At 57.4% G+C, this 13,210-nt stretch overlaps 1 protein-coding gene across 3 annotated transcripts; it reads left to right on the top strand.

The window, feature by feature from the left end:
• Window positions 1–939: 939 nt before the first annotated feature.
• Window positions 940–10,069, top strand: LTO1 (LTO1 maturation factor of ABCE1). 3 transcript variants are annotated; one of them, XM_047823767.1, is made up of 5 exons: window positions 940–1,073; window positions 2,972–3,077; window positions 5,058–5,128; window positions 7,975–8,092; window positions 8,326–10,069. In XM_047823767.1, exons 1-5 carry the CDS (start codon window positions 1,024–1,026, stop codon window positions 8,392–8,394), a joined length of 414 nt encoding a protein of 137 aa, XP_047679723.1. In that variant the 5' UTR covers window positions 940–1,023; the 3' UTR covers window positions 8,395–10,069. The 3 variants fall into 3 exon arrangements, with proteins under 3 accessions (XP_047679723.1, XP_047679724.1, XP_047679722.1); XM_047823768.1 differs by having other exon boundaries at window positions 7,975–8,126; XM_047823766.1 differs by having other exon boundaries at window positions 7,975–8,146.
• The last annotated feature ends 3,141 nt before the right edge of the window (window positions 10,070–13,210 follow it).

Raw genomic sequence — 13,210 nt, 5'->3', positions numbered from 1 at the left:
GGCCAGAGTGCTGGGAGAGTGGATTTATTTGCTTGCTTGTTTTGTTCCTTTTCCTACATCCCAAATGTTTTGTGGTTTTATTTGCTGATTAAAAAAAAAAAACAACCCTAAAAATGAAAAGATATTTAAAGAACAAACTCATTTCATCTTCTGAAAATCCTATTTCATGGGGCTCTCTTAATGCTCTTAAGACGAAAAAAATATAAAAGAGGATATTTTAAAATTACCGTAATTCCAAAATCTAGATCTAGTCACTGTGAACATTTTGGTGGTGTGCTTTCATTCTTTTTAAAAGGAGAATTGCTTAATGTAATTGGAACTGGAGGATACGTGTAATCCTTTTTCCCCGTGAACCTCAGGAGCATTTTCCATGACCTCACTTTTGCTTCCAACATCATTTCTGGCGGCCGCTGGAGTCGTCACGGTGCTGCGGGGAACATCAGCGCGCGTCCTGGAGGCGAAGTGACAAGGTCTCGGGCACAGCCCCCGTTCTCCACACTGCCTGACCCGTGGGTTCCGCCCTCAAGCCCTGGGCCCGTTGCTTGTCCATTTTAGTAAGCTCTTTACAAACAAGAAACGTGATTCCCTTAGGCATGACGTTCATGAAACACACACCTCTGGATTGTTCCTTAGCTTTTAACGCTATCGCCACTTTGGGCATGCACGGATTTGCATTCTCACGGAGTGAAATGTACTGCTTTTCCCTTTAGGATTTCCTCCACGGCTCTGGCGTAGAAACTGCAACTCCGCGCTCACCTGGAGCCAGAACGCGAAGCCTTGTGTCGCGAAGGGGCCGCTGGACCTCGCCGGCCCCGGCCCCGCCCCCCCGCGGCCGGCGCGCATGCGTCCTGGCGCCCCGGGCGCCGGCTGGGCCCTCCCGCGTGCCGTCCTTACCCGGCCTGCCCCGCGCCGCCGTCCCCGGAAGTGGCCTCGCCTCCGCGGCGGCGGCGGTGAGTGGCCCCCGGGGCGCGCGGGTGGCGGCGGCCGCCGCGCGAGGGGGCAGGGCGGGCCGGGCGCGCCGCCATGGCCGGGAGTCAGGACGTGTTCGACGCCATCGTGATGGCGGACGAGAGGTGGGTGGCGGGGCCGGGCCGGCGCCCGTTCTCGGCCGCGGAGGCTGCGCGGGCCTGCCGGGCCGCGGGCGTCGGGGGGAGCGCGGTGGGGCCGCGAAGGCCGCGGACGCCTGTGGGGCCGAGAGGCCGTGGCTGCCCCTTCCCCGCTCGGCCGCGCGCCACGTGCCCAGCTGCTGCCCCAGACCCGCCTCCCGCTCCGGGGCGGCCCCGAGCATCTGCTCGGCCTGCTGACTGCCTTCCTCCGGGGACGCCCCGTACTTGGGTGGGACGGGCCTTTGCCATCTGGGCGCTGCCCCCTTTCCTTGTTCCGTGGTGGCGGGACATACGGCCGCATTCATGGGCACGCTGATAAATGTGTCAGACGTCATCCCTTTGCCTCCAGAGCCCCCGGGGGAGTGCCGAGGGCTGTGACGGCGGGGACCTGTGCGGCTTTGTGGCCGGCCCACCGGAGACATCAGTAGACCTCAGCCCCGAAAGAGAGCGGACATTGAACAATCAGCCGCTGACATTTATTTAGAGCTTTCTGTGAACCCGGCACTGAGCGAAGTGTTGCATCCGCGTGTTGTTTTAGCCCTACTCGTGAGTCAGGCCCTGTAACTCCCCCTGCGTCGCAGAGGGGGCGAGGGCACTCCCCGCGGTCGCACAGCCAGTAAGTGGGAGCTGTACGTTGCCTCATCGGGGGCTCCAGCAAACTTACTTTGTTCTTGGTGATCGCAGGTTAGGACGGTACCAGTTCCGCTGTTGAGCCCTCAGAGTCAGAGCCTTGACTGTGTTCCAGAAGCCGCTGCGGTGGCACATTTTGCGGCGATCTGATGGCATTTCTCTCTCCCAATGTACTGGGTTGTGATGGGAAGCCCTGTGTATTTCGTAGGGTGTTTTGAAGCAACTGAGCTGATAGACCCACAGAACTCACCTGGCTGCAGACGAGCGGCACCTCGGAGGTTTCAAAAAAGTAGATTCCTGGGCCTTATGCCAGATTTACCAAATTATCGGCGGCGGTGGGGGCCAAGGCTCTTGAATTTGTATCTTTAAAAATTTCCTGTGGGGGCGCCCCGGTGGCTCAGTCGGTGAAGTGTCCGACTTCGGCTCAGGTCACGATCTCGCGGTCTGTGGGTTCGAGCCCCGCGTCGGGCTCTGGGCTGATGGCTCAGAGCCTGGAGCCTGCTTCCGATTCCGTGTCTCCCTCTCTCTCTGCCCCTCCCCACCTTGTGCTCTGCCTCTCTCTCTCTCGTCTCTGTCTCTCTCAAAAAAAAATAAATAAGAATTAACATTTTTTTTCCCTCTGTTTCTGGTATTTTACCAGGTTTGGGAATCACAAATTTACCCCCCCCTCCCTCCCTCCCTCCCCCCCCCCCCACGTAGAAGAGGCAAATCGGGTTTCAAGAGGGGCAGTGACTTGCAGCGAGAGACCGACCAATTTAGGATTGGAACCTAAGTTTTCTTTTTGTACTATTTTAAACAGTTGCTCTTTTCTTTTCTTTTCTTTTCTTTTCTTTTTTCTTTTCTTTTCTTTTCTTTTCTTTCTCTGCTTTCTTTTCATTCTTTCTTTTTTTTTTAAGATTATTTATTTATTTATTTTGAGAGAGACAGTGAGCAGGGGAAGGGCCGAGAGAGAGGGAGAAAGAAAATCTCAAGCAGGCTGTACGCTGTCAGTGGGAAGCCCACCTCAGGACTCGAACTCGGGGATCACGACCCGAGCTGAAATCAAGAGTCGGATGGCTAATCGACTGAGCCACCCGGGCGCCCCTGGGACCTAAGCTTTCTGACTTACATTCCACATTGTCTCTATTATACAGTGTCTCGCCTTGCTGAGTCTGGGGAACGTGGGAGAGAAGGATTTGTCGAGGAAAAACACTCTCCCTCCTGGTTGTTTGATCAAGCTGGTCTCTCCCTTACAGGTTTCATGGGGAAGGATATCAGGAAGGCTACGAAGAAGGCAGTAGCTTGGGTATAATTGAAGGAAGACGGTACGGCACGTTACATGGAGCCAAAATTGGGTCCGAGGTAAGCGAGAACCCCCCATTGAGAAATGAGCCCTTTTCGTGTAGTTTATAATTCGCTTTGATGATCCATATGGTAGAGCCAGAGCATCAAGCCTCCCTAAACAGCAGCGGTCTAGACGGTGCGGATGGAGAAATGTTCTTGGTACGGAGCGACAGAGCAGACTGCTGTACAAGGACGCCTGGTCCCCTTGCGCTCTGCGGGTACCGCGGCTCGTACAGGTTGACGTTTTGTGGCAGCCCCGGGTCGGGCAAGTCTGCTGGTGCCATTGTTCCAACAGCATCTGCTCTCTCCACGTCTCCGCGTCACACGTGGGTACTTCTCGCAAGGTTTCAAAGCTGTTCGTTATTTTCTTTTAGGTTTTTAAGGTTTATTTATTTAGAGAGAGACAGCGTGGGTGGGGGAGGGGCAGAGAGAAAGGGAGAGCGAGAATCCCACGCAGGCTCCGCACTGTCAGCACAGAGCCGGACGTGGGGCCGGACGTCACAAAACTGAGATTGTGACCTGAGCCCAGATCAAGAGTCCGACGCTTAACCGACCGAGCCACCCAGGCGCCCCTCAAAGCTTTTCATTATTGTTATTTTCGTTTTGGTGATCTGTGGTCCGTGGTTATGCCTTGCTGAACGCTCAGGTGTTGGTTAGCGTTTTTTAGCAATAAAGTATTTTTAATTAGGGTATGTACATTGTTTTTTTTTTTTTAAGGCAAAATCAATTGCACACGTAATACAGTACAGCGTGCTGTAAACATAACTTTCACGTGCAGTGGGAAAGCAAGGCATCGTCTGTTGCGGCGGTCTGGAACCGAACCTGCAGGGTCTCCGAGGTGTGCCTTTATAAAGACAATGAAACTGCCGCCTGAGGAATGAGGAGACAAGTCCTCGGTCACCTCTGTTTGTGCCGGAGTGGCCCGTAGTGGCGCCCTGTGTCTTAAGCCAGCTGAATCCTCACCTTGTGTCCTATGACAGCATTCCATTTCCACTCCCCTTGAAAGTCCATGAAGTGTCCATAGTTTTCCTTCTCGTCTGCCCTTCGTGGCGGATGACCGGCTCTAAACGGCCAAGCCAGTGGCAGTCGTGACTGCGTTAGATGTCTGTTGCGGTAAAGCTGATCCCCACAGGCGGTGTGGGCCGCAGACAACACGTGCTCATCACGTCACGCGCATTCTGAGGGTCGGGAGTCCAGGAGCAGCGGGACTGGGTGCTTCTTGCTCCAGGCCGCATGGCGCTGGGGTCAGGGTATCAGCCAGGCCTACAGCCATGTGAAGGCTCGACTGGGGCCGGGGGCCCTCCTTCCGGGATGGCTCGCTCACACCGCTGTGCCGGCCACGTGGACCTCCCCATAGGCTGCTCGAGTGTCCTGGTGACGCTTGGCGCGAGCGATCTGAGACAGCAAGGCAGAAGCGATGCTGTCTGTCACGCCTAAATTCAAATTTTTTTTTTTTTCAACTTTTTTTATTTATTTTTTTGGGGGACAGAGAGAGACAGAGCATGAATGGGGGAGGGGCAGAGAGAGAGGGAGACACAGAACCGGAAACAGGCTCCAGGCTCCGAGCCATCAGCCCAGAGCCCGACGCGGGGCTCGAACTCACAGGACCGCGAGATCGTGACCTGGCTGAAGTCGGACGCTTAACCGACTGCGCCACCCAGGCGCCCCTGTCACGCCTAAATTCAGAAGCCGTGTGCTGCCTTCTCTTCCGCGTTCTCCTGGCTGCGTGGGCCGGCTTGCTGCGGCTACAGGGGACCACACGGGACACGCCTCCCAGGGTGCGGGGCCCGTGGGGCCTTCTTGCGAGGCTGCCACCCCACTGATGGCTCGGCCTCTTGACTTCCGTTGCGTGAGGCCCAGCAGGTGCTTCCAGAACCTGTGGCGCAAGAAGCACCACTGCCCTCCGTCCCCCCCTTGAGTTCTGAGAGCTTGAAGATTAGATCAAGTGTAGCTGGTTGCTGATTCATCTCACTCTTAAATGTTTTTATAAATTCACAGATTGGATGCTATCAGGGGTTTGCTTTCGCTTGGCGATGTCTCCTGCACAGTTGTGCCACCGAGAAAGACAGGTAAAGTTGAAGATTTCTTTCTTTTCCAGCATGTGGACCAGGAGTCCTGGTTCCATAGCTCACTGTGATTTTGGACAGTTAATGCGTCTGTCTCCTCACCTCCAAAGTGGAAAAACAATCGGGCCAGACTTGAATGTTGTCGCAATATTTACAGGGAATGGTAAATAGAGAGTGCGGGCCCTGTTTTCGGTGTTCGATGAGCAAGGTTCCGATTACTTCTGAGGAGTTTTTGGTGCCCTCTGCCTTTTCCTGGAATCTTAGATACCCGGCCAGTAAGATAATGTTCAAATTGATGACATCTTCTTGTTCATCTTTCCCCTGGGCTTCTGGTAAGCTCCGTAGGATGTTCTTGGTGTGAACGGGGCTCAGGAATTCGTGACTGTGTTGTCGTTAGCTTTTTAATGCAGCTGGTCTGCTTGCGTGATAAGGCATTGAGTATGTTTGACCTGACTCTGGTACTTGGAGGCACCTAGTAAATGTTGGCCGTGTTTTGTATCGTTCGTACTCTAATTCTTAAGCTCTCCCTACTGTGTGCTACCTGCTCAAGCCCCCGCGGCCCCGTTGCACATCTGTCTTTGCCCTAAGCTGGAAATGAGCCTTACGGCAAAAGGCACACGTGGTCTGGCCGTCCTCCTGCTCGCGGGCTCCTGCGTCATGCTGTTGTCTGGTGGCTTTGCCTGGCCTGGGAGGGGCCCTAGGACACTGGATAACAGAGCAGGGAGGGTGGCATTCCCCTGTCGGAGCGACTCATTGTCTTATTTGAAATAATTTTGAACTTCTAGAATTTGGGCCGCCTCCGTATCCGAATGTGAGGAGAGGAATGCCGGCGGCTGACTGTGGGTGATGCCGAGATCGCCCGCGATGGGCTGCCTCCATTGAGTCCCCCATGAGTAGCCCAGGGTGGACCGGATGTGGAGTTAGCCCGGGGCACCTCGCTGGGGGTCGGGGCGGGGAGGGGGGGGCAGGGGTGGTCCTCTGAGGACTGCGGGAGCAGTCGGGGAGCGAGCGGTCGGCGTCTTGTGGCAACCCTGGGCGGCAGTCCCAGCTGAGCTCGGCTCTCCGTCTGGGTCTGGTCCACAAGAGGACAGGATGGGGAGAGGCAGTGCTTGGCGCTCTCCATCAGTCTCCCCTTCTCTCCAGCTCCGACGCGTGCTGGCTTCCGGAGGAGAGCCGCGCTGTGTGGAGGGGTCCCACAGCCAGGGCCTGCCGCCCCCGCCCCCCATGGGGGCTCCTAAGTCCTTCCTTTTTGTTTTCTTAAAGTTTATTTATTTTGGGAGCGAGAGATTGAGCCTGAGCGTGGAGGGGAGGGGCAGAGAGAGGCGGAGAATCCCAAGCAGGCTCCGCACTGTCGGCGCAGAGCCCGGTGTGGGGCTCGAACTCACAAACTTTGAGGTCATGACCTGAGCCGAAATTGAGAGTGGGACGCTTAACCCACCGAGCCACCCAGGCGCCCCTAATTTCTTCAAGCCGTGCACGCAGCCCCTTGTCAGGAGAAAGCCCTGCAGCCCCCTCACTGCCGCCCCTGCTGCACCAGCACAGCCGGAGGGGCTCTTTGAAACACAGCCTAAAAGCCTTTCTCACTGAGCTGTGGTTCCCAGGTTTTTGCACTTAAAAGAAATTTTGTTAGTTTATTTTTGAGAGAGAAACAGAGCATGAGTGGGGGAGGGGCAGAGGGCGGGGGAGACACAGGATCCGAAGCAGGATCCAAGCTCTGAGCTGTCGGCACAGAGCCCGATGTGGGGCTTGAACCCATGAATCGCGAGATTATGACCTGAGCCGAAGTTGGGTACTCGACCCACTGAGCCACTCAGGCGCCCCCGCAGGTTTTTGCATTTTTATGTCAGTATGATTTTAAAAAATTAAAAAAAATTTTTTTTAACGTTTTATTTATTTTTGAGAGAGAGAGAGGCAGAACATGAGAGGGAGAGACAAAGAGGGAGGCCCAGAATCCGAAGCAGGCTCTATCTAGGCTCTGAGCCATCAGCACAGAGCCCGACGCGGGGCTTGAAGCCACGAACCACAAGACCATGACCTGAGCCCAGGTCGGACGCTTAACTGACTGAGCGCCCCAGGCTCGGTACAGGTTTTAAATGGTTGTTTAAATGTGCACACATGTGAACAGTCTCCCCCAGCCCCTGGGGGTGGGCCCCGGCCTCCAGGGTCCGGGGGAAGCGGAGAGACGTAACCCTTGCAGGGTCCAGTACTTTCCCTCCGTCCTGGGTACTGAGCTTTACGGAGATGACTGTGCTCCAGAAAGCTTGTGATGTGGCCGGCAGGTGTGCGTGTTGCAGACGAGGATGCCGAGGCTCAGAGACGTCCCACAGCCGCCCCGCCTCCCAGCAGAGCTTTGTCTTGCCGGGAGAGGGGACCGAACCCGGACCCCTGACCCTGATTCCTGCCCTTGGGGGGAGGGGCTTGCCGGTTTACCTGCCGCCCAATTCGCCAGGGCTGTGAGCGTGAACGTGTCGAGGTCCCGAAAATCCCAGGCCCCAGAGCAGGCTGGGTCGTGCCCCGGCACTCTTTTCTTGTCTGGCTTTGTCTGTCCCCGCGTCTGTGACCTAGAGAAGCCGTGGTTGCTGTGGTCGTGGCGGGCGCTTGCTCCCTGGCCGGGAGACCGGTCTCTCCGGAGCGTCATACACCCCGATGGCGAGTGTGGGGTGTGGGCGAGAGCACGTGGCTAGGTAAATAAATATTATTGAGTGTAGCGAGAAATTAACCATCTGGCTTCTGAACCCAGGCACGCTTCCCACGCCCACCGCTTTCAAGTACGCGATCGGCAAAGCTGCTACATAAGCGGAGCCCATTATGTAAAAGGGACTAAAAGTCTTTATTTCTGTGCTTTACAGCAAGAAGATGAAGGCCTTAGAATCGTTGATTGGAATGATTCAGAAGTTCCCTTACGATGACCCTACCTATGATAAACTTCACGAAGACTTAGACAGAATTAGAGGGAAATTCAAACAGGTCTGTCCCCTGCACGTCTCTCTTCGATTCGGAAGTGCGTTTCTCCGGCGGCTGGTGCGTGGTCTCGGGGCTCACGTCGCTCGTGGTCTGGGGGCTGCGTGCGCGGGGTTAGGACTTCCTTAGGGGGTGGGGTCGTGGAGTCGAGAAGCTGCAGGTGGAAAGTTTTGTTCTGATTTGTGAGTAAAAATACGTAAGGCTTTAAAAAATACACCCTTTTTCTTTTGTGTTTTCAGCTTTGTTCACTACTGAATGTTCAGCCGGACTTTAAAATTAGTGCGGAAGGTTCTGGACTTTCATTTTGAGGATGACAGATGAACAAAGACGAAACATCAAGGAACAGATGTCCGTATGTTAAGTGTTTAAAAATGTGATTCAAGGCAAAACAATGATGGAGTATTCATTGTTCTGGGGGGAGGGATCCAGTTCGGCCGGTGAAAGGGCTTCCTTCTCCCTGGGGGCCTCCTGTGTCGCCTCGGTGCCCCCCCCCCCCCCGCCACGGTCCCTATACACAGGCCCGGCCTTTGTCGGGTCCTGTCCACGCTGCGGTCTGAGCCGGTCCCCCCCCCCACCGCCCCCGGGCCTCGGGAGGCCTCTCCCTTGCGGTGCAGGGTCCGCTGGCCTTGCGGCCCCCTCCAGTGGACGGGCCCGGCCGGTTCTAGACTGGGGGTGGCCCTGGCTGCGATTCCCCCCCCGAGCCTGAAATCAGCACTCAGAAGAACAGCTCTTTAACAGCCGAGAGCACCGTGGCTGGCCTGATGGGAGATGGCGGCGGCGTGCCCAGGACAGTGCCCTTCGTTGACCCGTAAGATGTGCCAGCGCCGGGTGATGTGCTCCCCTGTTCCGGTTAATCCCTGCAGCGTTCCCACTTCACAGATGTGGAGACCAAGACCCGCGGGGACTGCCCGGTCCAAGGGCGCCCGGCAAGCAGAGCTGGGGCTCCGTCCTGCGCCCGCCTGTCACCACCGTCTGGTGCCGCCTGCCCTGGAACGCGCCTTCGCAGCCATGGAGCAGGGTCGCTGCTCTCGGGCCCGGTGTGCCCAGGTCCCCGCTGGGGAGTCCACCACGGCCGGCTGACGTGGGCACCTGGCTTGGAGCGGGTTCCGAGGGAGCCTGGACACGCTCTTCGCACGGCCTCTCTCCGCATCGGGCTGGGGCTTGGCAGCGTTGAGCGTGGGTAAGGGGAAGATACTTCAAGGACTAGATGTCAGGCCACTGTCGTGCTTACGCAGAAAGTTTGGGAGCCTTACGTTGAGGACGCTGTGTTTTCTTGTCCTACGAGTTCCTTTGCCTTCTGCCCGTCCCTGGCGGGCATCCGAATACACCGTGAGGTCTGGATTGCTGGAGCAGGTGACGCAAGGTCGTGGCTCCTGGGCGTCCCTCTGCCCGTGCGTCTGCTCGCCCCCGGGGGCTGGGGGGCAGGGTTGCCGGCAGGTCCCGCCTGCTCCTGTCCGCGGCAGCGTGGCCGAAAGTGACTCGCGAGATTGATAAGGGGTAACCGCGAATCGTCCCGGTTTTTAAATACGTTCCAGAGCGTCTTAGCGACGGCTGTCGTGCCGCCCGGGCCGGTGGTCGTGAGAGCCTGCCGGGAGACCCGAGGCCCGGGGCCTCGAAGGAGCGGGGCGCTGGGTGTTTTCTTTCCTCTGGTTCCGTTGCCCTGGCGAGTGTGCTGAGGACGAGAGAGGTGGCTTCAGCCGGCGAAGGTGGACACTCGGGCTCGAGCCTGGCACGCTGTCGCAGGCGGGGGCGTCACTGCGCACGTCGCTGTCTCCGCCCCAGCTGGCTTCGGGGGCGCTCGCGTGCTCGCGCACCGCCTCACGGCCGGACCCTGCGGCCACAGACACCGACCGCGGGCGTCCCTCGCCGGTGGGATGGGGGGCTCTGGTGGTTTTCCCTGGGGGACTGTTTTCTGAGCGTTCTGTTTTGATAACGTGTTACTGTTACAAGCGGAGAGCACAATAAATAGATTGCAAAGCAGAAGCCCTTCTGGTACCGTTTGTAATGTGACATCCAGCAAATTAACTACTTTCTGGTATTTGGGATTTAGGTATAAAAGCAGGCAGGCATGCAGTCGGCCCGGGCACAGCTTCCTGTTGTGTTTCCGTCCACGCGCCTCCTTGAAACACGGAGATGTGGTTCTTGGGAGAGAGTAGTGCCCTGTGATGTTCGGGGAAGGGTCAGCTCCCGCCGCCCCGGGCCCAGCCACCTGTCCGCACTTACTACTGTTCCCTCCTGCCCAGACCCGCCGTGTCCCTCTCTGTGTCAGCCTCTCCCGCCGCGGGTGTTAGCGTGGGCCAAAGGCGGCCCTTCCCTCTTCCTCTCCACACGGGAGGCCGAGCTGCCTCCCCCATTTCCTTCAGAGGCTCTGGACCCGGGCTGCCCCCGTGCCCGCCCAGCTCCTTCTCAGACAACTGGACCCGGTGTCTAGGAACCCTTGGCCGCCTCGGACACTCCTTGGTCATGGCCCAAACCCAGGCCTCCTTGACGCTTGTGCTCTGTGCCGGGGGAGGTCATCTGCAGCGACTGGTTCAGGCGTGCGCATGGCTCCCCTCGGCCGATGAGATGCGAGCGGAAGTCTTCTGGGGGTTTCTGGGAAAGGTTATAGCACTCCAGAGAGAACATATCTGTTTCGGAAGCTGTCCCATGGAACTGCTTGTCCCGTGGATGTGACCGACCCCTGGAATCACCGCAGGAGACTTGCACCTGGCTATGGACGAAAGCGCACCTGGGCGCGGTGTGGCAGGAGCCGGCGAGGACCCGGCCCCGGTGGCACCGAGCAGCTGCCGGCCGGCCCCTGAGCCGCATTGCTTCTGGGCTTGACGTTACATGAGCTGACGAATGTCCCCGAGTCCAAGGCTGTTGGGGTTGGGTTTCCGTTCACAGGCAAGGTTTCCTGCTTGTGTTCCCCCGTCCCATCCGATCCTGTCCTGGGCACCTAGTTCTCTCGGATGTTAACCTTTGTCCGTGTTGGCCTTGAGTTTGGGAGCTGTCCGGCTTGGGTGTTGTTTCTTTCTGGTGGGTTCATTGTTTCCCCAAGGCTTTGGCCTGCTCCCTCTTTCCTGTTGGAAACCCCCAGCGTGTTTTGTGCCACTATTAGCCCACTGGGGCCACCATGACAGACACCGTGGACTGAGGCTCAGCCAATAGACATGTCCTGTCCCCCCGATCCTGGATGCTGGAGCCCGAGGTCCAGGCGTGGGCAGGACCAGGCCTCCCGAGGCCTCTGTCCTTGTGTGTGGCCGGCCGTCCTCTCCCTGTGTCCTCACGGGGCCGTCCCTCCGTGCGTGTCTGTGTCCTGATCCCCTCTTCTTGCAAGGACCCCGGTCACACGGGATCAGGGCCCACCCCGGTGACCCCGTGTTACTTTAATCACCTCTGCGAAGACCCCATCTCCAGATACAGACCCTCTGTGAGGTGCTGGGGGTCAGGGCATCAACGTCGGAAATTCTGGGGACACCATTCAGCCCATAGCAGCCACCCGCATGGCTGCTGGGTAAGACTGCTGACTCAGGACTTGGGAGAGAAGAAGGCGTTTCACCTGGAGCTGCTTCATCGAATTCTGGAATGTGAGTGATCGGGACCTAGGGCAATGCCTGCTGCCTAAAAGAGCACCACTTTTCACTTCTTACTTATGTCGTATTCATCTCACTTTTTCTCTCCCCAGGGGTGAGGAAAGAATTCAGAGACGCTCAGGGAGCCTGTCAGTGGGGTGGGGTGTTCAGTATGAGGGAACGGGAAGGTGGGCAGGGAAGGCTTCCTGGAGGAGGTGTCCTTCATCCCACTGCTTTTGTGAGTTTTCGTCGGACCTCAGCACCACAGAGAATCTCCCGCTGTACTTGTGAACAGCAATGGAATATGGAGGTAACCGAAAACGAATCAGCCCGGAGGTCATCCTCCTTCCTAGATCAGTCCCAGTCCTGGATGAATGAAGTGGGCAGCTGGTCTCTGACTCAGGAAACTCAAGTCACCAAGCAAGTACTGTTGACCAGAGAAGAGTGGGCGCAGTGTTCATTTCCTTACAGGGTACGAGTCCCACAGTTGAGGGCCCTGCCACGAAAGGGTCGGTGGCTTGTCTGAGTTGACTAAGTGGCCCCGCTGGAGCTTTGCAGATTCATTGTCCGAATAGGAAGTTCACTCCTAACTTCGGGGGCTTCTAACTCTCTCTTCGTGCCTGATTAAAGCCCCCCCCCCACCTCCCCCCACCCCCCCCCAGCATCAAGGTGCTTGCCCGTTTGTCCCTTGGGGACCCCTGTGGAGACCGCACTTTGGCCGCGTCTCTTCGGGCGCTGTAGCAGATCAGCGGGGCCTTGGGTGGCGGGTCCAGAGGTTCTGTCGTGGGCGATTCCCGAACGTGACCTTGTTTGTGCTGCTCAAGAGTGATGGGCCGGGGAGCGCACGCACCCGGGAGGGCTCGCTGAACCCAAGGCTCAGTGGCAGGTTGGCTCCGTCTTTCCCACCAGGATTCAGCGAGCATGTGCCGTAGCAGTGGGGGAGTGCCCCCGGAATGGCGGGGTGCTTGCTGAACCTGCCCCCCGGTTGGCGAGCTCTGACTCGTCTGTCGTGGGTTGAATTGTGTCCCCCGCAAAGAGCTGTGCTGCAGTGCTCGCCCCGGGTACCTGTGGGTGCAGCCTGATTTGGAAGTAGGGTGTCGGCAGGTGCGGTTAAGGCACGAGGGGGGATGGGTCGCACCCAAGTGACCGGCCTAAACGAGGAGGGGGGACGCACAGGGAGGAGATGCCGTGTGAGGCAGACACGCAGGCGGGGCCGAGGTCGCAGCCGTAAGCCGGAGAAGGCCAGGAGTGCCAGCAGCCACTGGAGGCAGGGAGAGAGCATGGGCCGTCCCGCACCTTGGTTTCAGACCTCCAGCCTCCACAGCTCAGCCCCAGCATTTATATCGGCAACACATTAGATCCAGGAAAGGCAGAAAACGTATGGACACTGCTGTGGGTAAGAATCCTTGAAAACCAAATGACAGGATGCCCATATCAGACTGACTTAAACAGTAAAGGACAGTGATGGTCTCGTGGAACAAAAGGGCTCTCACTGGCTTCAGGAAAGGCTTGATCCAGCAGCTCGTCCGGAGAGTTGGTACCTTCTTTCTGGTTTCCCATAAGACCTGCT

This window comes from Prionailurus viverrinus, chromosome D1 (genome assembly GCF_022837055.1).
Source record: "Prionailurus viverrinus isolate Anna chromosome D1, UM_Priviv_1.0, whole genome shotgun sequence".
NCBI classification, from domain to species: Eukaryota; Metazoa; Chordata; class Mammalia; order Carnivora; family Felidae; genus Prionailurus; species Prionailurus viverrinus.
This window is presented reverse-complemented; position numbering and strand designations above follow the sequence as displayed.

Bases quoted from the DNA above. Each gene is read 5' to 3' on its own strand.
- LTO1 (XM_047823766.1), top strand. From the start codon at position 1,024: ATGGCCGGGAGTCAGGACGTGTTCGACGCCATCGTGATGGCGGACGAG. The intron at 1,074-2,971 runs GTGGGTGGCGGG...TCTCCCTTACAG, and splicing joins ATCGTGATGGCGGACGAGAG to GTTTCATGGGGAAGGATATC. The intron at 3,078-5,057 runs GTAAGCGAGAAC...ATAAATTCACAG, and splicing joins GAGCCAAAATTGGGTCCGAG to ATTGGATGCTATCAGGGGTT.